Genomic DNA, 27,688 nt, shown 5'->3' with positions numbered 1-27,688 from the left:
TTCTACGGCTTTGCTGCCAATGCTAGTGTGTTTTGTGTAGTTGTTAGGGTGTTACTATGCGGCTGGTAGAGTATTGTGGGTTGTGCTAGGCTAGGGCTTTGCTATGTGGTTTCTGGAGTATTCTTGGTGGTGATAAGGCTTTGTTATGTGGTTTCTAGGGTATTCTGGTTGGTTGCTAATGGGCATTTCTGCTGTTCCTAGTGTGTTCTGAGTTGTTGCTAGGGCATTGCAATATGGTTGCTAGGGTATTAAGGGAGGTTCTACTGCTTTGCTGATGTTGCTAGTGTGTTTTATGTTATTGGTATGGTGTTTCTATATGGTTGCTGGGGATTTATGAGAGGTTCTACTGCTTTGCTGCGGTTGCTAGTGTGTTTTAAGTTGTTGCTAGGGAATTTCTATGGGGTTGCTAGGGTGTTCTGAGTTGTTTCTAAGTGGTTGCTAGGGTGTTTTGGGGGGTGCTGTGGCATTGCTGCTGTTGTTAGGGTGTTCTGAGTTGTTTCTATGCAGTTGCTAGGGTGTTCTTGGTGGTTACCATGTGCTTACTTATTTGCCCAAGTCAAAATAGCCCACATCTAAGTCTCTTTGACAAGTTACAAACTGAAGTTTAATATTTAAGGTTTAAATTTGTTCAAATCCTTTAACCCCAAGTAGTAGCTATAGTAATAATGATGCTTGCCTTAGCAAACACCACTAAATAGGCTGGTGCTGCTAGATAAGGTAATTTATTCCTTGCCTCATAGCAGAAAAACAAAAGAGCTATCAACGAAGTTAACGGCTTAATCAAAATTCCCAGTGAATATCGGCCTGTGCTTGTTCCGTTCAAAATACATGGAATCAGGAGCCAGTGAGCAATGAGGTGTGGAAAATTTGAGAGCCTGGTTCGAAAACACTTTTTTTTATAATTCCCTCCTACAGTCGTATTTAAAAATGTCACACTCCACTCAAGAACATAATGAGTATTCATCGAAGAGTTGCATTTGCAGATCGATGTTTGGAGGAAGTCTCATGACCCATTGAGGCTGATATTAGTAAATAGGATATTTCTTTCCAACTCTGGGAAGGCTGCACAACTCTTTCAATCAAAGAGTTATAATTTGAGTCTTTGGTTTAGGCTATTGGTTTGTCTGGTGTAGTAAATGCGACTACATGTTGACCAGTGGTGCATGCACTGTGCATGCAAATGCTAACTTTAAAGGAAATTGTTCACCCCAATATGAAAATCCTATCATCATTTAATGAACCCAATGCCATTCCAAAATCGTATGAATTTCTTTCTTCTGTGGAACGCAGAATGACAGTGTTGGGTGAAGTATCCCTTTAAGGAGAGGACATTTTCATTCAGTGTCCAAACGAAGATATTAAGTCTTTTTCTCTTTGGAAATCCTGGCACACTGCTTGCAGACAGAAGTTTAACTGGAGTTCTACTGTCAGAAAGCACAGCACAAATGCTGTCAGACTACTCGGCTGCTGCAGAATCCTATCTTGTTGAGGAAGAGTGACATATAATTTCTGGGGCTTTGATTGGGTGTATGATATCAAACTGCAGACAGTCTATCTCTCTCTTTTTCTCAGTGTGTCTTTTTTTAGGTGATAAATTCAGTAAAAACTATCATGTATTGCCCTCAGGGTAACACGTACACAGTTGTGTTTTTATCTAGCAGGAAAGGACATTTGGTGTGAGAGCATAAGATATTAAAGAAAGTGAACTCTCCCTGGACTTTCGACTATTTCAGGTCCTTTTTGACATTTGCATTAGCAAAACCTGACAGCTTTACTCGTAACAAAAAATGACATTTCTATAATTACTGCCAGCCTTTTTGGTTCCATTTCCATTGAAAATGCCAAAGATCAGAGTTTCCAACTGTGCCATACAACAGTCACAAGAGATTTCACGGTTGGTGAAACACAATAGCCGATGTTCCACAATCAGACCAAATGGTTTCTGTTGCTAAATCAGACCGTTCCATACTGGTTTGGGTTTGTTGGCACAGTGTTGCTGTTACGCCAGTGATCCACATTGGAACTACTTTTTCCTCTGCTGCAAATGGAGACTTATGATAACACTCTCCAATACAATACATTTTGGAAAACGATGCTGTTAGGTAACTGAAAATGGAAGTTCAAATCTCTTAAACATTTCCCTAAAGACTAAGTGGGAGCTTGACTAATTGAAAGAAATAGTCCCCACATAGGTTGCATATTTATTGCAATGGGCATAAAATCAATTAAACTCTCGTCCTACACAATAATCTGCCGGTAGACTGTGGCTATCCACTTTGTTACAGCAACCGTGAAGCAGCGTTCTTGATACACGTCAAATATATATTTGAGCAAAGTTTTTTTTAGAAACCTAGCCCATACTCCCTCCTCCAATACCAAGTTAAAATCTTTCTTCCATAATCTCTTGATAGAAGTTAAAGCTCCGTCCCCCAGACTCTGAATTAACCGGGAGTAATACACTGATGCCTCATGACCTTTTTCAAAAACAATAATTACCACTCCCAGAGTATCTGCCATTGTAGGGGGGTGTGTGCTTCTCCCAAACATAGTACAGAGCAGGTGGCGCAGCTGTAAATGTCTAAAGAACTGAGATCTGGGAATCCCAAAATGTTGAATCAAATTTTCAAAGATCTCAACGCTCCACTCTCATATAGGTCACCGAGTGTATTAACCTCCCTCACAATCCACTCTGACAAGCAGAAAGGAGACTTATTAATACATAATTTTGGTTTCAGCCATATGCTCGGGCCAAATAAAACACCCTGGACACTTTTGTCTACACTCACCTAAAGGATTATTAGGAACACCTGTTCAATTTCTCATTAATGCAATTATCTAATCAACATGGCAGTTGCTTCAATGCATTTAGGGGTGTGGTCCTGGTCAAGACAATCTCCAGAACTCCAAACTGAATGTCAGAATGGGAAAGAAAGGTGATTTAAGCCATTTTGAGCGTGGCATGGCTGTTGGTGCCAGACGGGCCGGGCTGAGTATTTCACAATCTGCTCAGTTACTGGGATTTTCACGCACAACCATTTCTAGGGTTGACAAAGAATGGTGTGAAAAGGGAAAAACATCCAGTATGCGGCAGTCCTGTGGGCGAAAATGCCTTGTTGATGCTAGAGGTCAGAGGAGAATGGGCCGACTGATTCAAGCTGATAGAAGAGCAACTTTGCCTGAAATAACCACTCGTTACAACCGAGTTATGCAGCAAAGCATTTGTGAAGCCACAACACGCACAACCTTGAGGCAGATGGGCTACAACAGCAGAAGACCCCACCGGGTACCACTCATCTCCACTACAAATAGGAAAAAGAGGCTACAATTTGCAAGAGCTCACCAAAATTGGACAGTTGAAGACTGGAAATACGTTGCCTGGTCTGATGAGTCTCGATTTCTGTTGACACATTCAGATGGTAGAGTCAGAATTTGGCATAAACAGAATGAGAACATGGATCCATCATGCCTTGTTACCACTGTGCAGGCTGGTGGAGGTGGTGTAATGGTGTGGGGGATGTATTCTTGGCACACTTTAGGCCCCTTAGTGCCAATTGGGCATTGTTTAAATGCCACGGCCTACCTGAGCATTGTTTCTGACCATGTCCATCCCTTTATGGCCACCATGTACCCATCCACTGATGGCTACTTCCAGCAGGATAATGCACCATGTCACAAAGCTCGAATCATTTCAAATTGGTTTCTTGAACATGACAATGAGTTCACTGTACTAAAATGGCCCCCACAGTCACCAGATCTCAACCCAATAGAGCATCTTTGGGATGTGGTGGAACGGGAGCTTCGTGCCCTGGATGTGCATCCCACAAATCTCCATCAACTGCAAGATGCTATCCTATCAATATGGGCCAACATTTCTAAAGAATGCTTTCAGCACCTTGTTGAATCAATGCCACGTAGAATTAAGGCAGTTCTGAATGCGAAAGGGGGTCAAACACAGTATTAGTATGGTGTTCCTAATAATCCTTTAGGTGAGTGTATATCGAGTGCAAATGCGAGATAACAGGGTGTAACTTAACTTCTACGGTTAGGTTGATAGAAAGGCATTGCAATGGTGAAATAGGGAACTTCCTGTTCAATACAAAACCAGGGAGGGGCTCTCTCAGGTGGAAGTGACCAAGGAGCCAAATGTCTGAGACCTTTAATAATAAAATAAAATCTTGGGTAGGCCTAGCCCACCATTGTCAATCGGCCTATGCAACTTACTGAAATTTAATCTGGGACATTTACCATTCCAAATGAAGGACTTCGCTATGCTATCAAATTGCTTGAAATAAGAGAGGGGGACATCTATAGAGAGAGACTGTTGCAGGTAGTTGCATTTAGGAATACAATTCATTTTATTAACATTAATCTTCCCAATCATAGATTAATGTAATGAAGCCCACCTGCCCACATCGCTCGAAAACCTTTTTATTAAAGCGTCAAAATGAACTCAACTAAATCACACAAATTGCTGGGAATAACATATCCCAAAACTAAAATATTCTTACGCTTAAGAAGACAAATAACCTTCCTTCTTTTTGATGGGGTGCCCCAACCCATTCCCATTCCATGTGGAGAGAGACAATCTGCTCATATTAACATTTGGCATTTTGACAAATGAGAAAAATAGATTGTGTGTCAAAAACTAAATTATAAAGACCACATTCCAACATTAGTGCAACAATCAAACCCCAAACTTCCCCCGAACCAAACAAACAAAGGCACACATTTTCCTTGGACTGTCAAACTAATGTTCAGAGAGCCGGCCCATTTGGCTGCTACATGAGTGCAACAAATGACTTACCCACTCCACTGTCTTGCAAGAAATACTTCACAAATCAAACTCCAGCCAATAGGAGGCATAAGCACAAAGAAGGTGCAAAATCACCCACAAACTGTCCCAAAGGAGTGTTACTTCACAAAACAAACTCAGCACAAAAAGAAACAAAAAAGGCGGTCAGTTTCCTCGGACAGTCAAGGGACTGTTTAGTGAGTCAGTCAACTCACTGCAACGTGAGTACCACAAAATAACTTACACCATGAAGGACATCACTTGGGTCATGTAAATATTTTGCGGCCATCCTTAGCATCTATTCTCAATTTGGCCGGGAACATGAATACAAAAGCAACTTTCCGTTGATGTAAGAGTTTATTTCATTCCTTGAATCAATCACGTTTCTCTCTTGTCGAATTTGCAAAGTCTGTGAACAAGAAAATGCTGTGGTTCTTCCAAGAAAGTCTTCCTTTATTCCTTGCCTCACATAACAAGATCTTTATCGGATGATCTCAGAAATTTGGCCAAAATTGATCGAGGCCTATCTCCTTCAGCGGATTGCCGAGCTGGAACCCTGTGAGCTCGCTCGATTTCCAGCTTATGGCCAGTTATGTCGAGCATTTTCGGAACGAGAACGTCCAGGAATTTCACCATATCTTGACCCTCTTCGGCCTCAGGAATTCCAACAATTCTGACATTATTCCGCCGACTACTGTTCTCAATGTCCTCCAACTTCTCCCAGACGCACTTCAAAACCACTTGGTCTCTAGCGGATTAGCAGATAATTCCCTCTCCTATGACTCCAGATAATCGATCCATTTCTTGACACCCCCCACTCTTGTAACCACCTCAGAGAATTTTGTCTCCATGGCAGTGATTGATTGACGTATTACAGCAAGATCCTCCAAGTCAGCAACGACCTTCATCAGCATTGCCGATATGTTCAACAATCCTTGCCGAACTTCCCTCTCTGGCTAAATCTGTCATGACCTTGGTTGGTTGGGGGGTTGGGGGACTCAGCTTGAGCACGTAATTGTCTTTTAATGTCTCCTATAAATGATATTAATAGTGTTAAAACTAGCAATGTGTGCAGAGCTCACCATTCACACGTCTGAAATTCGGATGGCACCACGCGACTTAGGTTCTATTTGTTGACATAAGTTCACAACAGTAGTTACCATGAACTAACAATGAACAATATTGTACTGCATGTATTAATCTTAATGTTAATTTCAACATATACTATTACATTTCTTTCATTAAAATGTAATGTTTGTTAACATTAGTTAATGCACTATGAACTAGCAATGAACAATTTTATTTTATTAATTAACGTTAATAAATGGAATCTTAATGTTAATTGTTTTCAAAAAGTCAATCGCAAACATGGCTTTAGAATGCAATATATTGTTCATTTCCATATTACTGAATATAAGCCAATCATTGGTCTATAGCAATCCATTTTGCAATTGAATCAGCCCGAGATTTATTAAAAATGCTTGTTTAAGGACGCGTGTAATGTACACCTGCATCAGACGGATGCCTTTCTGTTGCGTCGCATCATGAACAAAGTTTTTAGGTTGCTGTGTCAAGTTTAACATAGTTTAAAACTTAGAAAAACACATCTTGAGATCCCTGCACTGGAAATTGCCCTCCATCAAGCTGTGTTTGAATGCAAGAACTCATGCCAAAATTGCTGCCAAAGTTTAATACATAAGGGTTATGGGTTTGTTCACATCCCTTCCTCTCAGTATGAGCAATATTAATAATGATGCTTGCCTTAACAGATACGCAAAGTTCAACAGCATGATTCACACATTTCATCTTCTGCTTTGACCCAAGATCACAGACATTGATTGCATCTGAAACGCATTGTTCGAGAAACCATGACGCATTGAAAATAATGCAACATTGCAGAAGTCCTTTTACTATTAAAGTTCAATTTAGCCAACTGTACAGCACTTTAAATGCCTCGCATTTGAAAAAAGGCATTTCCTTAAATATTCCATTGTCGTTTTTAATGCCAAATTGTTGCTCCTGCATGCTTCTCTTGTGTCTTCATGCATGGGTTGCAGACGAACATATTGTAGTGTCAATTTGTACATCGTTCGAAGCTCATTAGACATGCTTAGTACAAGCGGGAGAGCTGATAAAACAAGACAAGATTAATTTAATATTTAGGCCATAGGTCTACGGTCTTTATCTCTTATACTTATTCAGTGCCAACTGCAACGCAGGCAAGGTTGCATCTACTGTGAATCTACTCCCACTTGAGTGTCTATGAGTCATAGAAATGCACCACAGGCAATGTGTCTTACTACTTTATTTCTTCTTTTTTATGAGACAAACATTTGACTGGATATGAATAATAAAATAGATTATTTTGGCTTTTAAGAGGAGTGTGTGTCACGTTCAATTGTTTTCATAGTGTTTTTGTGCAACAAAAATTAATAAATCAATGTGATCTCATGAGTATTTGTAGTTATTGTAAGGTAAAGTTTGGTTCTACTAGCTATGTACATTTACTTACATTTGCATTTATCATGAAACTTACCATATTGATTTATTGACAGCATCTAAGTAAATAATTTTACATATGAACAACTTTAAAGACATACAAATGTTAACAAATCCTTATGGATCAATGAATATTGAATTAATGGAATTAATAGATTTGTAATGTAATGTAATTATTTAATTAATCATATATATATATATACTGTATATAGTTACAATAAAGAACAAACACAACCTATTTTATATAATAACATGCAAATTATTGAATTGTTATTATATTGAATACATCATTCAAACATTCACAGTGTAGTATGGAAAAAGTATGTGAACCCCTAATCTATTGACATCAACAAAAGCTAATTAGAGTCAGGAGTTGGCAAACCTGGCATCCAATTAATGAATCGAGATTGGAGGTGTGGGTTAGAGCTACTTTGACTTATAAAAAGCACTCAAACATTTTGAGTTTGCTATTCACAAGAAACATCTGCTGATGTGGACCATGCCTCACAAAAAAGAGATCTCAGAAGACCTTCGATCAAGAGTTGCTTTATATAAAGTTGGAAAGAGTTACAAAGTAATCTCGAAGAGTTTAGATATTCATTTGTCCACAGTTAGACAATTTGTCTATAAATGGAGATGATTTAGTACTATAGGTACTCTCACTAGAAGTGGCCGTCCAGCCAAGATGACTCAAATGGCACACCGCAGAATGCTCAATGAGGTAAACAAGAACACTAGAGTGACCGATAAAGACATGAAGGAATCATTGGAACTGGTTAACATCTCTGTTTATAAGTTTACTATATGGAAAATATTAAACAGGTATGGTGTCCATGGCAGGACACCAAGATGCTGCTTTCCAACAAAAACATTGCAGGGCACCTAAAGTTTCCCAAAGACCACCCTGACACTCCACAACACTAATGGGATATTGTTTTGTGGACTGAAGAAACTAAGGTTGCATTATTTGGGAAGAACACACAGCACTATGTATGGCATAAAAAGGGCAACGCATACCAACATGAAAACCTCATACCAATGGTAAAGTATGGTGGAGTGAGCACTGCTTTGGCATCTGGTCCGGTGCCATCATCAAGGGAAAAAAGTATTCCCAAGTTCTCTTACAGGATAATGTCAGGGTGGCTGTGCGCCAACTGAAGCTCAGTAGAAATTGAGTGATTCAGCAGGACATAAGTCAGTCTCTCTCTCTCTCTCTCTCTCTCTCTCTCTCTCTCTCTCTATATATTATGTCTTGTCTAGCCATATCACCCTGTAGCTCTTGCCTTGTTGCCCAGTAAAGCTAAGCAGGGATGAGCTTGGTCAGTACTTGGATGGGAGACCTCTTGGGGAAAATTAAGGTTGCTGCTGGAAGCGGTATTAGGGAGGCAACAGGAGGTGCTCAATCTGTAGGTCACTGTGGTCATTAAAAATCCCAAGGCACTTAGCGGAAATAGTAAAAAATAGCCAAATTCCCCCATTGGCCCTTATATATCATGGCCTCCTAATAATCCCCAACCCTGAATTGGCTACCTCACTCTACTTTCCTCTCCATCAATAGCTGGTGTGTGTTGAGTTGTGTTGTGTGTGTTGTACTGTACTGTTGAGTATACAATTATGAACTCACTCTATGCAGTCTGTACATTCTAGACATGGATCTTTCAGATAGAATTCATTATCACCTCTGTGTCCTTTAGGATTGAACACACAGCCATACGGATGACTTCATTACCCTGTAACTCACACGCCTCGTGAGGTCGACGTGCGTTCAAACCAGATTCAGAAGCAAGTTTTGAAATATAGCGCCTGACTGGAAAAATGTCATGAAAATATGTGGCCGTCTCTCATCTGCTCGGCCTGTAGCTGATGCCCTGCATCCTGTAATCTGCTCAAATCTCTGTTCTTCATATCACAGACACCCATCGCTAGTTAAATTTAGCTCTGATCTTTGCTCTGATACCGCAGAGAAAATATTGCTGGCTTTGAGGGTATAAAACACTTGAAATCTACTGTGGACTGATTTATTCAGCTGCTGGTGTATTTATAGAGGTCCGTCCCATCATAATTTGAAGCAAACCAAGGGGGTGCATGGTGCTTCATATTAGGTATAAAGAAGGGGTGGGGGGGTAGATTTATAGGTATTTTAAACTTTTTTATTGTGTCTTTAGAATGACCTTAACACACATTTCAACCTCCCGGGACCCTCGCGTCACTGCCTTATGCGTTTTCCATTTCCCTTTTTGATTTGTTACTAGTAGCACCTAATTAACATGCAAAAAAAAAAAACCATTTTCTAGAGCAAAAAGATTTCCTAAAAATGTATGTCCTCATATGTGGACAGCGGGACTAAGTTGTGACATTTTAAATAACACTAAGCTATCATTTAATAGTTTATAATGTGTCCAGGAGTGTTGGTTATTCATGTTTTTGAGACATTACAGTCATTATATCAGAAATTATCATAATTAATTCAGATTCAAAGTAATGACCAGCATCATCCAATCAATGTCAACCATGTTCAAATAAAATGATCCATTATAAATGGTGAATCTATGTACTGATGATCATCGTCCCGTGTGTGTCAAACATGTTGAGTGATCCAAACATCATCTGCAGCCTGAAACTGAACTTATGATCAGATTTTAGGAGTGAACGCACTTAACTGCATAGAGAGCTATAGGATGCTCCCTTGCTCCCTATTTAGTGCATGACTTAACCTCCAGTGCGCTGTCTGTCTGCACTGGTCTCAGAGCAGTTTGAAATGCATCATAACACCATATAAAGCCTCTGAAAGCAAAATGTTCAGCTTTTGGATGACACATGTGATAATGCACATTAAATATAGGAATGCATTTATTAATGTTAATGAATAGAACTGTATTATACAGTGATATGAAAAATAAACATAACAAAATGTATATTAAAATGAAGCGAAATGATCCACAAATGTGTTAATGTTATTAAAAATAACTAATATGTTTTTCAACTTTTGATGGAATAATGTCCCAATTTCCACACATGTGGACATCATTTTTATCAGCGAGATGATGTGTGAAAAATAAGCAGATTTTTTAAAATGGCATATCAAATGAAACTAGCAATGCTACTCAATACAAACAAACAGGTTTCTTACCAGAAGCACTTTGTTTTGGTGCAGCATCCATGGGAGTGCTGCAAGGAAACTGACTGCATGCTGTTGTGTCACGTGACTCGGTGTGCCAGAAGTTTAACCCATAAATGACAGTCTAGAATATGGTGAACAGTATTCAGTCGGTTATTCATTTCAATTATACTTTGCGTATAGCGAAGCCAAAACACTTCGTCAAGGCATGTGGACATGTGGTCGCACGATTTTAATGGGTATATTTGCCCCACTATAGTCAATTTATATATAGTAAAAGTGTTAAAATTAGTGGGGAAAAAAGAAAAAAGGAACTCTCAGTATCGTAAGGTTTGCTGAATCTTCCCCATTACTCAAACATGCAGATAATTAAGTGAACTTAATTTAACTGAGTTTCAATTATTTATTTGTTTTACTGCCATCCATTTGTTTTGGGACAACATCTTTTTTTGTTTTGGTATCTGTAACTGGGCAGGAGATTTCTAGTTCCCAGTACGCTTGTCATGGTACTCAAATGAAAGAGTAAATGTTAAAATTAAATGTTATATTTTGTGTTTTTGTGCGAGATGAATATAAAGGGGATACGTGTTAGCATATGTATCAAGCTGCACTATGTAGTGCTTCCCACAGCATGTATTTAGCATGCTAACATTTACTGTCACTACCTACAGTAGTATATAAAGGAATAAAAGATTAATTTGCGTTACTTTGACATGTCACATTTTGTTGGGTTTGCCCAATTCAATAAGGTTCCCTCTTCACAACCTCTGAAAAAAATAACTTAATTAATATTTTAGTCTCGTTTTCCAGTAAAAATATATCTTTCTTGACAAGCAAAACGACATAAGAAGTCTTGATTTTAGAGAAATCTGACAAAATTTAGACAAGGATTATGCTTAGAGGTAGGGCTGGGACAACGCGTCGACGTCATCGATGACGTCGATGCAAAAAATACGTCGACGCAAAATATGCGCGTCGATTCGTCAGACCCAAAACAAAGATGGCGGCGCCGGAGAGTAGTAGCAACACGACTGGCTCCTCAGACTATCAGAAGTGCAAGGCACTCGTTCCTCTAAAGTATGGGAATTATTTTACATTAAAGGAAACAATTCCGTGATATGTCGTCTTTGCAAAATGGAGATGGCCTTCCATTCTAGCACCACGGCAATGCACCAGCACCTGAAGAGGCGCGCGCACGACGCACGCACGCAGTATTCTTAACGTGAAAGGAAAGTGTCAGAGTGTAAGTTGTTATTTGCATGTGAATGAAGATGCTTTTTTTCAGTATGTTCAACATAAATGTTGAATTCTGAATGTTTATTTTCATTATTTATTTTTTGTTGGAAAAGCACTTTCTGTATTAGCTTAAAGCCCTCAAGTTTACAATAGTTACTGTATTCTTTCAGTTGCTCTAAACAAGTATTTTGGGTGACCTTTTTATTTTTTTATTGAATGCTAGACATCAAGTTGTTGTTATTTTAATCTGAAAGAAGAATTACAAGATGCACTTTTTTTCAGTAAGCTAGGCCTATGTGTTTTCAAGGCGTCAAGGTTTTATTGAATGCCACTTCTGACTAAGAATGCATTACTTTGCACTTGTATAGTCTTTTATTTTGGAATTTTAAGAGCAATAAACATATATTGCAATGTTAAGGAATTCATTTTTTTTTCATTGAGATATGTAAATCAACATGTATAAATTGCTATTAGTCAATTAATGGGGAGATAATCAAATCGGACTGGACAAAATGAATCGTTAGATTAATCGATGCATCAAAAAAATTATCGCTAGATTAATCGTTTAAAAAAATAATCGTTTATCCCAGCCCTACTTAGAGGATAAAAAAAAATCTGCCAGTGGGGTATGAAAAATAAACTTGATTTCCCTTTGAATTAAGTTTATTTTTCTTACCCCATTGTGATTTGTTTTCCTTCTTCTTTTAAGCGTAAACCTCTTTGAAAACAAGACAAACTAGCTCGTGCCATTTTTGCTTGTCAAGTATATTCATCTTGTTTTAAGAAAGGTTTAGATATTTTTACTAGAAAAGACAAAAATACTCCTTTTAAAAAAAAAAATTTTGGCAGTCAAATATTTGCGTTGAGATTACATACTCATTTTAAGATAAGAAAACTCTTTCCAAACACGTGGAACCACTGACCATGACTAAATCATGTTCAGCCAAAGAGTTAATTTTATGCTTAATTTTATTCTTATTTATTTTTTTATTTTTTTAAGATTTTGTATCCCAGATTTTCAGTGTTTGTCTCAGATTTTTAGATACTACTGTAGATTAAAGAAGTTTGTTTTTTTAAGTGCCTTTAAATTAAAAAACAATTGTAACGTAATTTAGACGGGCAAGAAGGATGCGAGAACCGGCTTGACAATATAAATAATAGTTTAATGAGAAACTTAAACAACATACAAACACACACACACACATGACGGACATGTCCGTAAACGATCTCTCTCTCCCGCACCACCGCCCGCAATCGGCCTTTATCCCTCTCTGAGGCCTAATTAGCCTGATAAGGGACCAGGTGTGTAGAATCACGACCCGGCCCCGCCCTCCGCCCTGCCACATTCCTCCCTCGTTCTCTCAGGCTGGGGAGCCCCCAGCATGACGTACACCCCCCCTCCCCCTCTTTCCCTGGGGAGGGGCGTGCCTTTTGCCCCGGATATCCCCGTCTCACTGGATGAGGGAGAGGACAAGGGAATGGAACAGAAATAATAAAAATGGGGGGATACTTCCTGTAACAGTGTAGTACCCCCCAAAAAACACTGAAAAATTTAAACGAGGCCAACGCGGAGCGGTAGTGAGAGAGAGAGAGATGAAAAAAAAAAACACTTACTCGCCGGTTATCTGATACACCGTCGCATGGTCCTCGATCACTCCTCCACCCTCTCAGGCGGACAATAGCCGCTCCTTCCCGGGCGGACCAGAGTCACGACCCACGACCCCCAGCAGATGTGGCCCCTCCGTGTTCACCGCGACTCCTGGGGACACTCCTCCTCCCCTCGTGGACGGCGGTCTTCTGTCGACCCCTCCGCGTTTCTGGGGGTGGCAGGGCACTCCTCCGCCCCTGGCAGCGGCTCCATCGCTCCAGGCGGTCGGGGAGTCCAGTCCCCACTCGCCTCGCGGACGGCGGCCGTTCACCGCGGTCGGGCTACTCCCTCTCCTGGCGAATGGCAGCGCCACTCCCCCGGGTGGACAGCAGTGTCGAGGACTCCGCGACGGGCATCCCTCCTCCTTCCCGGATTTCGGCACCAGTGTAACGTAATTTAGACGGGCAAGGAGGCGGCGAGAACCGGCTTGACAATATAAATAATATTTTAATGTGAAACTTAAACAAAAGACAAACTCACACACATGACGAACACACATCATGTGATCTGTCTCTCCCACACCACTGCCCGCAATCGGCCTTTATCCCTCTCTGAGGGTTAATTAGCCTGATAGGGGACCGGGTGTGTGTAATCATGACCCGGCACCGCCCTCTGCCCTGCCACAACAATTAAAACAGTGACCCAGTCAATGGCCCTGCTGCACCAGATGCATCTCTCTGCACATGAAGACATTTCTAATGAAATAATAAAGCAGGTAAATTAGCTAAGGATCAGCTGACTTCCCTGTACAGAGGTTTTTTTTTTTCTTTTGTTTTTTAATTACTAGCTCATTGTAGTAATATGAACTTAAATGAGACTAATTATATACGTATTTGCCAACCCAATAAAACACACAAAAGAATGTGATAATATTTTCATTTTGTTATAGCCTAACAATGCCATGATCAAAATGATTGTCACAGCCAATATTGAACTCATTTTTCTGTATTTATATCATTAAGTCAACCCCAGTGGTGCACTTTTATCATTTAAATTTCATGTGTTTAGTGTTGCACGTCTTAATTTAAAAACTGACACGTTAATTGATCATTTCCTCTAAAGTGTTGCAGAACAATTAGCTTCCTGATGAATTTACTATGGGGAGTATGTCGTTACCGTAAGTACACACTACACAAGTACATTATGAAATCTAAATTGGAAGAAATGAATGGGGAAAATACTACCAGAAACAAGACGGGCAGGCACTGTTGCACTCTCCTCACTTCAATTAAAATGAAATAAACAAATAAATAATGATAATCACCATTGAGAATGATGAGAATGAGTTACGGTAAAGAGAATTTGGGGGGTTAACATAGTTTTATTGTTTACTTTCAGTTGTTATGGAAATAATGTCATCATTTAAAAAATAAATACAATTTTAAAGGGATAGTTCGCCCAAAATGAAAATTCTCTCATCATTTACTCACCCTCATGCCATCCCAGATGTGTATGAGTTTCTTTCTTCTTCAGAACACAAATGAAGATTTTTAGGAGAATATCTCAGCTCTGTAGGTCCATACAATGCAAGTGAATGGTGACCAGACATTTGAAGCTCCAAAAATCACATAAAAGAATCATAAAAGTAATCTATGCAACTCCAGTTGTTTAATCCATGTCTTCAGAAGTGATACAATGGATGTGGGTGAGAAACAGATCCAAATTTAAGTCATTTGTTTTTTTACTCTAAATCTCCACTTTCACTTTTACATCTGAAAGCCACATATATGGTGACTGTTTAGTGTCACTTTCACATCTGAAAGTGAAAGTGGAGATTTATAGTAAACAAATGACTTAAACATTGATCTGTTTCTCTCTCACATCCATTATATCACTTCTGAAGACATGGATTAAACCACTGGAGTCGTACAGATTACTTTTATGATTATTGTATGTGATTTTTGGAGCTTCAAACATCTGGTCACCATTCACTTGCATTGTATGGACCTACAGAGCTGAGATATTCTTCTAAAAATCTTCATTTGTGTTCTGAAGAAGAAAGAAAGTCATACACATCTGGGATGGCATGAGAGTAAACGATGAGAGAATTTTCATTTGTGGGTGAACTGTCCCTTTAAACGTCCTAAACAAACGTCTTACAATTTCGTACTTTTTCTTCTTCTTCTTTTGGGGTGAAATGTGACCTGGACATGTTTTCATGATAACTGTAACTGTGGCTACAGTTACTAGTTTCACAGTTAATTCACATATTTCTTACAGGCCAAAAGATGTAGAAATGACAATGATTGTTTAATCTGCCCTGTGACCCCTTTCTTCTACAGATAACCAGTCCATGGCATCACAGACTGCTGTTCGCATCCGCATACTGGACATAAACGACAACCCTCCAGAGCTCGCGACTCCTTACGAGGCCTCCATCTGCGAGGATGCCAAACCTGGCCAGGTGAGATAACATCGCATCAATCTAATCACAAATCATGCTCGCCAGACATGCCTCGATACGATCACACCTCCGTTTTAAAGGCAGCGGAAATATGATCATTGTGCCACACAAAAATCATCAGTATTGCACGTAAGCTATCGATTGCTGTCAATTCCACAACGCCGCTGGGATCATATCTCCGGTTAAGAGACACTGAATTAGTTGCTCCTAAAGTCTTCCGGTGTTGATAAAGCTGTCAGTCGTGAAACAAACCCAGGAGGGTGAAAATGTTATTTCCATGACAAGCATATGTAATCTGACATCGGCCCTATCAAACATCACTCGGCTACTATTAGACTGCTAGGCTTGATGTTATCAATCGCGGAGCAGTTCGGGAACATCAGGTGTGCGGTGCGGCGACTCGCATGATGAAGTGGTCAGATTCATTACACTCAGCATGGGCTCCTTTATTCAGATTGAAAGCAGTTTACAGCATCTAACAAGATTTGTTTGTCTAAAGCTCAATATTGCATCTGTTCCCGCTGGGCTAATGTGGAATGGCTCGACTCAAAAAATCTCTCTTCCCTATTAGGTTCTGTCCTGGAAAGGGTGTTTCTATAACTCGCTAAGCTTAATCAATGGCATTTCTGGCATAATGTTGATTTCCACCAAAAAATAGTTTTGACTGGTCCCTCCTTTTTTCTTAAAAAAAGTGAAAATTGTTACAGTGAGGCACTTACAATGGAAGTAAATTGGTTCAGCACATAAACACTCAAATACAGCCACAAGATGTAAACATTGTACTGTCCACATTAAATTGCTTATACCTATTATGTGTATTCCTACTGACTGTGTGTCTTCTGACCAATACCTTGATACAAACTATTAGGAGAAAACATGGCCAGGGGTGCCCTGGGCTTTAATGCTGTGTGACCTAGTTTGGTGATCTTGAAAACACTTTTGGGCATGAACAACGAGCCCACCCAGCCACCGAACTACACACAACTTTTGTGTAGAGGGGGGCATTGGAGATAATTGGCCCCAGGGCCTTTGCAAGTCATAATCCGTCACTTATGTTCAGTCCTCCTCTGTACTACTGTGCACATACGCCGATCAGCCACAACATTAAAGCCACCTGCCTAATATTGTGTAGGCCTCCCTTGTGCTGCCAAAACAGCGCCAACCCACATCTCAGGATAAATGGTAAATGGTCTGGACTTATACAGTATAGTGTCTTTTTAACCTTAGCGGTATTCAAAGCGCTTTACACTGTGTCTCGTTCACCCATTCATACACCAATGGCGGCAGAGCTGCTATGCAAGGCGCTAGCAACTTGGTGTTCAGTGTCTTGCCCAAGGACACTTCGGCACGTGGAGGGCAGGGAATCAAACCGCCAACCCTGCGATTAGTGGCCGACCCGCTCTACCACCTGAGCCATGAGAGTTATTCACCAAAATCCCATTCCAATGATAATTAAAAGTAAATATAATTAATACTGGAATATGAATACATGTTCTTTTATTGTGAGAGTGAAGTTGAGCCGACAGATTTTATTGATATAAATATGATTCTCAATCTGGTGTTCAAATGTTTCTTCTTAAATAGATAAATAGAGTTTACACATATCATATATTTTCTTTTCTAGAATTAGTTCTATGATACCCGCAATTTCCATCCACCCATTTGCCATGCCAATGATAATTAAGTAATTCAAATATAATTAAAATAATGAACAGCACAAGGAAGAAGCATTTGAACAGCAGATTGAGAATCATATTTATATCAATAAAATCTGTCGGCTCAACTTCACTCTCACAATAAAAGAGCATGTATGTATTCATATTTCAGTTTAATATTTAAGAGAGGAGAGATCCCCAGAGGAAGGACGCTGAGCCATATGAAGAACAAGCGGTCTGTGATGTCATTAAACCAATCAGATCAGAGTGAACTGGTCAAGAAAAACAGGCTGATTCGCCTTCCCCCTTGCGCTTGCAAAACTCTTTACAGTGAGAAATTTGTGCCAAAATTGTGAGCGGGAAATGGAACAGTGTATTTTTGATTATTTCTGGAAAACATGTATGCCACAAACACAAATCATTTACACATTTGCAGTAGTTTTATGGAGTGGTGGTGGTGAAGTGGGCTAAAGCACATAACTGGTAATCAGAAGGTCACTGGTTCGATCCCCACAGCCACCACCTTTGTGTCCTTGAGCAAGACACTTAACTCCAGGTTGCTCCGGGGGGATTGTCCCTGTAATAAGTGCACTGTAAGTCGCTTTGGATAAAAGCGTCTGCCAAATGCATAAATGTAAATGTAGTTTATTTTACATATACAGACTGATTCTGCACGGTCGGACTGTTTTGCTGTTCATGACACAGTTTCAATGATTGCAGGTTTGCAATGTTTTTGGCCATGTTTAGCGTGAAGAAAAGGAAGCCATAAGTATAAACACCAAATTTACTTTGTAATAATATGCAATGACAGATTCACAACACATGAATTACACCTATGCAATGCATTACAGTATTGCTAATATTTTTTCTTATGCTTGCAACTTGATTTACACCTTTACAAATCTTACACTATGCTTGCAAATCATTTAGGCACTATTTTACCTTCATAAATAATAATAATAATAATAATAATAATAATAATAATAATAATAATAAGCTAGTAGACAGTAAAAAGTTACTTTTGCTTTGCTCTCTATTTTTTTAGCTCTTCTGGAAAGTCATTCAAATGTCATTTTCTCTGACTGGCGTGGTGGCTAAAGCACATAACTGGTAATCAGAAGGTTGCTGGTTCGATCCCCACAGCCACCACTATTGTGTCCTTGAGCAAGGCACTTAACTCCAGGTTGCTCCGGGGGGGGTTGTCCCTGTAATAAGTGCACTGTAAGTCGCTTTGGATAAAAGCGCCTGCTAAATGCATAAATGTAAATGTAATAGTGGATTTTTTCTTTTGCTCTTGGAGCAAATTCATAAGTGAAAATAATATTTGCTGTGATCTCCCATTCACTCCCATACACCGCTGTCGAAGTTTACCCTGCAAACGTTAACTTCCGCATCCCTAAACCCGGAGTGTGAAAAAGGTCTGTTGAAAACCTCTTTCTTTCCAATCAACACGATCATACGGGAACTCAACATTCTCAACATGTTTCTCCCAAATATTCCAGCACCCTGATATCAACCCCATTCTGCCGAGTTACTGACAAGCAGCAATCCCATCAGACATCTTTGCATCATTTCAAATGTGTACAACTTTTTTCTGTGGCACTATAAATAGTGTCGCATGCCAAACACAAATTCAGAATAGCCCCATGCTCAATGTTTACAATGTACAGTCCATTTGTCAATGTATGTTTATTGCATCTGAAAGTCATGCATTTTGATTCGTGGTTGTAAAAATAGAGTAGTTTATAAACACATTAACATGTAGTTTTTACAAATACTTGTTGTCTTAATTTATTTTAGGAAAGGCTGTTGATATAAAGCATTCACAATTTGTCAAAAATAGGTTTTGTGTCATTTCTGCCACATATCAATTTAATTGCAATTTAATCACATTTCATCTCAAGCATGCTCTCTTCACTGACACTGTTGTGTCCTTGGTAACCAAGTTCACTAACTTTAAAAATAACAATAATAAAATAAAATGTTAGTAATGGCAATTTTGTTTTTTATTTGTGGTGGAAATAACGCAGCAGCTGAGGAACAGTCGTAATGCATTTAAAAATGTAAATAATTTATGATTATACAATAAGAATTGAAAAAGTCTGTTTATTTCACTTTTTGTTTAGATGATCATAGTTTTGCAAATGTAGTCTTAATAATGTTTTTCAGATGGATTTTCATATTTTAACATTAAAAGTCTGGGCCTGGGACAAGCATAAAACAATAAAATATATACAGTTTTACAGTAATAAAAATCATTCCATGGTACAAAAAAAGTTGTATTTTTTTGAAGAAACACCTAAAATTGTATCGTCTGACAGAGAGAGAGAGGCTGTGGTCTGTAAAACCTCCAAACCTGCACTAAAAAACAAACAAACAAACAAACAAACAAACACTGGCATTATCATAGAACAATCGGTGAGTGTCAGATTTAGTTCTGAGCCAATCACTTTCCTTTTTTTGTCAAAATAGTTTCGTTATTGTTTGCTCCTACTTTGGACCTTTTTCAATTGGAGAAAATGATCCGTCTGACATTTTGTCCCAAAGGCAATTTATAAACTCAGTCTCAAAAAGTGTGCAATGACATGCCAGCTGTGTACCAAACTTATCTGAAAACTTGCATTTCTTGACTTAAAATCAATGTGAAAACAGTTTTACAGAAGCCCTGAATTGCAAGGTGAAAGAATAAAATCACTAGGTGATTTTAATTAAACAAGGGGTGAGTCAAAAAAAATTTTTAGGAGTCTTAGTGCCTTCCTGAGCATGCCCTAAAAAAATTTAAAAAAAAAAAAATCTTTGGCAAATTAATTTATTTTATTTCAGATTTATTTCTGATTTTATTTTATTATTTTTGGTAGGCTCAGGAAGGCACTAAGACACCTAAAAAATTTTTAATTCACCTAGTGATTCAAAATAAAAAGAATAACAATTTTGTACCTTGCGGTTCAGGGCTTCCATACAATTTACTTCCGTAATCTGGTGTGTGATAGTGATATTTAATGTAGGGAAAATTTTGGGCTGGACTTTATCTATCTGGAATTGATTGGATTGTAATAAGTGGCAGAATGGAGCCAGGAGATTGAAGGGGAGGGGTTTAAAATAAGAGGGATTTGTGATGTCATCTAAACAAGAAAGTAATTTTAAAGGCGGAGCAAGTTATCACATTTTGATTATATATTACATATGACAAACATTTTTACAGAACAACATTTTTTAAAACAAAATCCAGTTTAAAATATTATGTTCATATATATATATATATATATATATATATATATATATATATATATATATATATATATATATATATATATACACTCACCTAGAACTTTATTAGGAACACCTGTACACCTACTTATTCATTTGATTATCTAATCAGCCAATCATGTGGCAGCAATGCACTGCATAAAATCATGCAAATATGGGTCAGGAGCTTCAGTTAATGTTCACATCAACCATCACAATAGGGAAAATTGGTGGCATGATTGTTGGTGCCAGACAGGCTGGTTTGACTGGTATAACTGCTGATCTCCTTGGATTTTCATGCACAACAGACTCTATAGTCTCTAGAGTTTACTCAGAATGGTGCCAAAAACAAAAAACATACAGTCAGCGGCAGTTCTGTGGACAGAAACACATTGTTGACGAAAAAGGTCAACAGAGAATGGCCAGACAGGTTTGAGCTGACAGAAAGGCTACAGTAACTCAGATAACCACTCTGTACATTTGTAGTGTGCAGAATAGCATCTAAGAATGCAAACACATCGAACCTTGAGGCGAATGGGCTACGACAGCAGAAGACCATATTGGGAACTATTTTTAGGACCATACTGTTCCTAATAAAGTTCTAGGTGAGTGTATATGTATACAGTAAATATATTAAGCTCTTTTTTTGAGGGGGCACCAGACACAGAAATGATATATTAGACTATGAAAATAAAACTGATTTACTCTTCCACAAAGATTAGAAATAATTGGCAAACGTTAACTGCACAAGGATGCTTGACCTTCCCCGTGAGCGCGGGTTCCTGAGCACCCACACGACGCCGCCTATAAAGGAAGGTGTGACACGATTGGACTGACCAAATTTAGACATGTGGTTTTTCTTTTTTGTTATTTACATACAATAATTATTCTTTTAATTAGCAAAAGGAACAAATAATGTTTTGGAAGATGAAATAATCCATTCAAAATCCACTTGGCTCAAAAATTGAGCATGCCCCCTCAGTTTGAATGTGCCATGACGCCTCTGACATCCAGTAAATAATAGCCAGCAATTATAAAACGCACAGACAAAAAAAAAAGAAAACAATTATGTTATGTATTATCTCACTTCAGCATTTAATTATTTCACTATGTAAACTATGTGTTCACAAAATAACAGCTACCGCTAAACAATAGCCGCAAGGTTACATAATGCACTGTTAGGTACTCCTGATCGGAGCGCTGCGTTTGACAATAGACCAGACCACGTCCTTATATTCAACTTACAAAGAAAAGTGACCATTAATGTCATGTATTTATTCACCCTCAGTCGTGTGTTAATCACAGCTTGAGCCAATTACCGGATGCAGAACCAAAGCATAACTAAGAATACAGGGAAAGGGTAAACATGATTAAAGCAAAGAAAGTTATGTTAAAAAAAGCCACATTTATTTATTAATTTATTTTGTGTGTGTGTGTGTGTTATCATTACTGTAATGCAAGAAAATAAATATATACTGTATTATTCAAATTGTAGTGCAAAAATTTTCTTTATGCAAAATATAATTTTGCCTTTGCACTTGTTTTCGGGACATTAACAATGTTTCTCCTTTGTAATGTCTTCAAATCTCTGTTTGACCTCAAAGATTGTTTATTTGTGTAGCCACTCTGATTGAACATTTTTCAGCCCTCATTTTGAGAACAACAAAAGATTTGTTTTCTTTTAGAGATGTAATTGAAAATGGTTTGCACTCTCTCTCTCTGTGTGTCTCTTTGAGCAGGTATACTCGAGAGCTTAGCTGGACAATAGACGCTTGAATGAGGATTTTTATTGTCAATTCAAGGATTATTTTATTTTTTATTTTATTGTTTTTGGAAAATCTTTTTTATGTAGATTGATGTCTTCGGCCTCCCTTCTGAAAATAAATGTTAGTGCCACAATTGCCTTTTTAATTGTATTTATACCCCGGGTCTGTTGAATGCTTGATTCTGATTGGCTGATGGAGGCTGATGGTATTTTACAAGGAAACAAACGGCTTTAAAGTAGTTCCAGGTCTTGACCAAATAACGGTTCCATAGATCACTTCGCCAAATTATTTCAGTTATTTCAAAGAGCCCTTCAGGCTACCACAACAAAATTACCAATTAAAACAAAGAAATTGGTTGAAGTAAATCGGGTAAGGACGTCAAAACAATGTCTAAAATATCCAACAATTATTTCAATTTCGTTTATAACGTTAAAAATGTACCCCCCCCCCAAATACATAGCGGAAATATCTCTGGGGAAAACCCTCGAGGAAACACATTATACACGTAACGCACACACTTAAGGCCCAAACATACTGTGAGAGAAAAACAGAGTCGTCCTTTCATGTCAGAGCACACCTGCACCTCAGGATGAAAAAAAGTTGTTTAGGTTTATAACGGGAATATGCCAATTTTGAAGCGATGTTACTTCTGATGAGAACTGCAGCAAAAAAGGAAATCCCAGAAGCGATTTCTCTCATTATCTGAGTTTCTCTCTTTCGAGCCTTCAAATACAAACTCACACACACGCACAAACACACTAACTTGTTATTCCAGTGAGTCCTCGAGTGAAGCAGCGCGAGCATCTTTGCTAGTTCTAACGTGACGTTTTCGAATTAGCAATAGCTATTAAAGAAAGACACTGAATATGTGGCGGAAGAAAGTAGTTCCACTAACAAAAGCGTTTTAGGTACGAAAACTAGATTTTTTTTTATTTGAGATAAAACCCTGAACGATGTCTTAACCGTGTAAACCATGGTATAAGCGGAATAATTGACTACGGCCCGCTGAATTGTTCAAAAATAACGCACACCCGAGGTGGTAATGCGGTCACGACGCGCACCGAAGTCCATCGTAAATTAATCCTTACTTAATTGAATTCACATGTGTACAGAAGTGATTTCTATTGTTTTACAGAAAATATAACCTGTGATTTAAATATAGCTTTCTGTTATATTTTAAGACACTGAGATTAATAAGTATTATTTTTATTATTTATATATAATATATCTATTATATTTATTGCAAAGTTTTAATTGTTTATAGTTTTTTATTATTATTGTTTAAATGTATAATTTATCAGTTATAATATAAATAATAATTTATTATATAAATAATAATAAATTATGCATAATTATTATATAATGTAATTAAAATGCATTAATTATTATTTATATAAATGATTAACTATTAACTTTATAATTTTAATGCACACACTTTCACTTTGTTTGGACTTATTTCTCTTATTTTACATAAAATTTGCAACTATATTTAAATATTATTCCCTGTTATATTTTAGAAAACAGATTCTTAATCATTATTGATTATTCCTTATATCACAGCTTATTACATTTGATTTATAATGTATTATTATTTATTTATAAGTCATTATAAATAATCATTTATTTCATAAATAATACACTATTATTTGTAATGTATTGATTATTATTTATATAAAATAATGAACTATTTCCTTTTTATTTGAATGTGTACACTCACTTTAGGAAGATTTTCTCTTATTTTACAGAATTTGAAACTGCATTTTAAATGTTGTTTTCTGTGATATTTAAAAAAAAACTCAAACTTAATATATGATTTATTATTTTATTCATTACAACTTATTAATAAGATTTGTGTATATTTGATAATAAATAATATTAATTACAAATTAGTATGAATAATAATAATAATACATTGTTATTTATAATTGATCAGTTATAATTTATATACAATTATTATCTATTAAATTTGAATGTGCACACTATCACTTCTTTAGAACTTGTGCTTTTAATAAAGGGATTTTCCTCTTGGAAATTTGGGAAAAAGTGCCTGTTTGAGTCTGCTAAAAATGGTAAAACCGCTTGGGAAAACATGCATCTTTTAGCAGGATAATTCCAGACCTCCAAGGCCATGATTCCTGCTGTTTCTGAAGTGCAGTTAAGGTGAAAAATGTGTCTCTCCCCCAAATAAAGAGTTAAAGTGCAATCCAATGATGACTGCACATAATAAATATCTCTCATTACACAGCAGACTCGTTGGATGCCTCCCGCTGTAGTCTTAGCGTTCCAGCTTTGGTAATGGCTTTGCTACAACCTGTAGCATGTTTACGTGATTTGTAGCACGTCACCCTGGGGTCCCGCTGTGCGCTGTCTGTCTACTAAATTGGCTTAGGTTAGGCAAGACAATGGCTGAGGCTAAGAAGACACTGCTGTTTGTAAGATAAAACGAGCACAAACTTTGCCCACGCGCTCGCCACGTCATTAATCACCCGGATGCTTGCGATGGAAATCAGCACGGTGGAGGAGCATGCAATTAGAGTCATTTATCTCTCACCTGCGATTGGCACGTCGCATGCACAAACTTCGGCCCCCACAGTCCCCCTCTCATAAATACTGTCATATGGTTCCTTCAGCAATAAATTGGGCAGAATGGATGAGACATCTTTACGCGCATCATTTTTATGCACGTCTGTGTCTCATTGGTTGCTGGAGAAGGTGTTTGTGAGAGAGAAATTGTTTATGTCCTCGTCTCACCCTGTTGAAAAGACAAGCTTAGAGCTGTTGTTCAGGCTGTAGCAGTTGCTATGCATTTGCTGTAATTCTCTGTTTGTTTTTAAGTTTTTAGTGCTATGCTGTTGCTAGGGTCTCCTGGGTGGTTGCTCATTTATTTGTCAGAAGAGCCCATCCCTAATCTTCATTGGAAGTCTATAATGGTGCGTTCACATACAATGCGAAGAAAATTGTGTTTAAACTCGAGTTTGCGTGAGTAACGCGAACCCACGAGTATTCCCGCTTCTATTCCGGAAAAGGACAGGAGGCGGGGCTTCTACGACTTGGTTCATAGTAAAGTACAACCTATATCAAGTAGACGCGCATATTTTCAGGACTTACCAGGTTGTCCAACTTCCTCGCTCACTTTCCTCCAAGCGACGTCTTTTTTTTGTCCGGTATCTGTACATGTATGACGTTGTGTGTCATACAATTCCGGGTGCCCACACACATGCGAAACTTTACATCCTTTTTTCCAGATTTCTTCTGCTACTACGTCAGTACGTCAGTACGTCAGTGACATCCGGACAATCTCAATGCTGAAAGAATTTTGCGACAACCCGTCAAGCGCGAATGAAGTGATTTCGCGTGTGGCATTACATTAAACATACATTTGTACTTAAAGGGACAGTTCACCCAAAAATGAAAATTCTCTCACCATTTACTTCCTCATGCCATCCCAGATGTATGTGACTTTATTGTTTCTGCAGTACACAAACAAAGATTTTTAGAAATACGTTTCAGCTTTGTAGGTCCATACAATGCAAGTGAATGTTGACCAGAACTTTGAAGCACCAAAAAGCACATAAATTCAGCATAAAAGTAGTCTGGTCCATACAGCATGAGGGTGAGTAAATGATGAGAGAATTAAATTTTTTGGGTGAACTATTCCTTTAATATACCAGAATAAATCTAGAAGCAATTAAGTGGATATTCTGCTTCAAAAGACAAGGCAAAGTCACTTTAAGGCAGTGAATGAGTGAATCATTTATGTAAACTATTTGTTCATTTGAACTGTCTGAAAGAACCGACTCACTAAAATGAATCAGAGTTTCCTACGCTAAATATAGGGGAACCGTTTATTTTATCTGGTACATTTACATGAACTGTTCCAAAGAACTGAGATTTGTTTTTCCCAGCGCAACCACTTGCCGCAAATTTGCTGCTCATTATTTTCACATGCAAATTAGCTTTTGATTCACCACAAATGTTTGCCAGAAGTTTGCAGCTCTTCGCCGGTAGTGGCGAACCTCCACCAAACCTTTGGCAACAATGAACAATGTGCATAAAAGCTCATTTGCATGTGAAAATCATCATGTCATGAACTCTCAGATAAGAGAGAAAGAGAGAGGATGGTTCAGGTGAGCGCATTGCTGCTTTCACAATACAATGTGACAAATGTAGTGTTTCGTGGCTCTACAGCACTATTTGCATGAAAAAGCAGCTTTTTGGTGGAATACCTGCACTATTGTGAAATTAGCCTACTGTCACACTACTTTGTGCATTAGCCTACTGAGTAGTTGTAGTACCAATATTTATTTTATTTATTTGTTCTAAAAACTCTTTAATATAGTTGATGCTTGACTAACTGTGCTATTGGCATCAAAAGACCTCAACAAATTGCAGCTCTTAAAGGAGACCTATTATGTCCCTTTTTACAAGATGCAATATTTACATTTACATTTATGCATATGGCAGACGCTTTTATCCAAAGCAACTTACAGAGCCCTTATTACAGGGAAAATCCCCCCGGAACAACCTGGAGTTAAGTGCCTTGCTCAAGGACAATGGTGGTGGCTGTGGGGATCGAACCATCGACCTTCTGATTACCAGATATGTGCTTTAGACCACTACACCACCACCACTCACTCAGTCTCAGTCTCAGGTGTCCCCAGAATGTGTCTGTGAAGTTTCAGCTCAAAATACCCCACGGATCATTTATTATACCATGTTATAAATGCCTCTTTTTGGGTGGAATCAAAAATACGCAGTTTTCGTGTGTGTCTCTTTAAATGCAAATGAGCTGCTGCTCCCCGCCCCCTTTCAGGAAGAGGGCTGTCTTTACAGCTCGTGAACAGCATCAAAAAACAAAAAGTCTTCTCTCTACCTCACAATACTTCAGGCGGATTTTTATAGTCGGTGGATATTTAGTTAAAAATGTACAAAGTATTGCTAGCTAATGTTTATTTAGCAAGTTTCACAGAAACTGCCAAAAAAAGTTTATATAAAAAGAAGAGGCTCACTACAGCATACTACATATACTACAGCATAGAGTTCAGCTATATATGTATGAAAATATATATATATATATATATATATATATATATATATATATATATATATATATATATATATATATATGAACCAGAGTCGGACACTGATGAAGGAGAGACTCCAGCAGAAGTCACAAATGTGAGAATGAACCAGGACGTTTCTGAATGGTTAATTGACACTACACAGCTGTGATGAGTCAGTCTGCAACCAACATCCCTCGTGGTACTGATATGTTGTGCAGATGTGCTGGCCTTTGCAAGTAAACATTCCACTTTTAGTACAAC

At 38.1% G+C, this 27,688-nt stretch overlaps 1 protein-coding gene across 1 annotated transcript in view; it reads left to right on the top strand.

Annotated features, from left to right (window-relative positions):
• The window catches only part of LOC127646767 (cadherin-22-like), a 144,344-nt gene that overhangs the window by 68,438 nt on the left and 48,218 nt on the right, over window positions 1–27,688 (top strand). The window contains exon 8 of the mRNA XM_052130634.1: window positions 15,576–15,697. Within this exon, the coding sequence (XP_051986594.1) occupies window positions 15,576–15,697 (122 nt within the window). The remainder of the gene's footprint in view (window positions 1–15,575; window positions 15,698–27,688) is intronic.

Source organism: Xyrauchen texanus, chromosome 7, assembly GCF_025860055.1.
Source record: "Xyrauchen texanus isolate HMW12.3.18 chromosome 7, RBS_HiC_50CHRs, whole genome shotgun sequence".
NCBI lineage: Eukaryota > Metazoa > Chordata > Actinopteri > Cypriniformes > Catostomidae > Xyrauchen > Xyrauchen texanus.
Note: the sequence above shows the minus strand (reverse complement) of the source record. Positions and strands in the feature narration are given on the sequence as shown.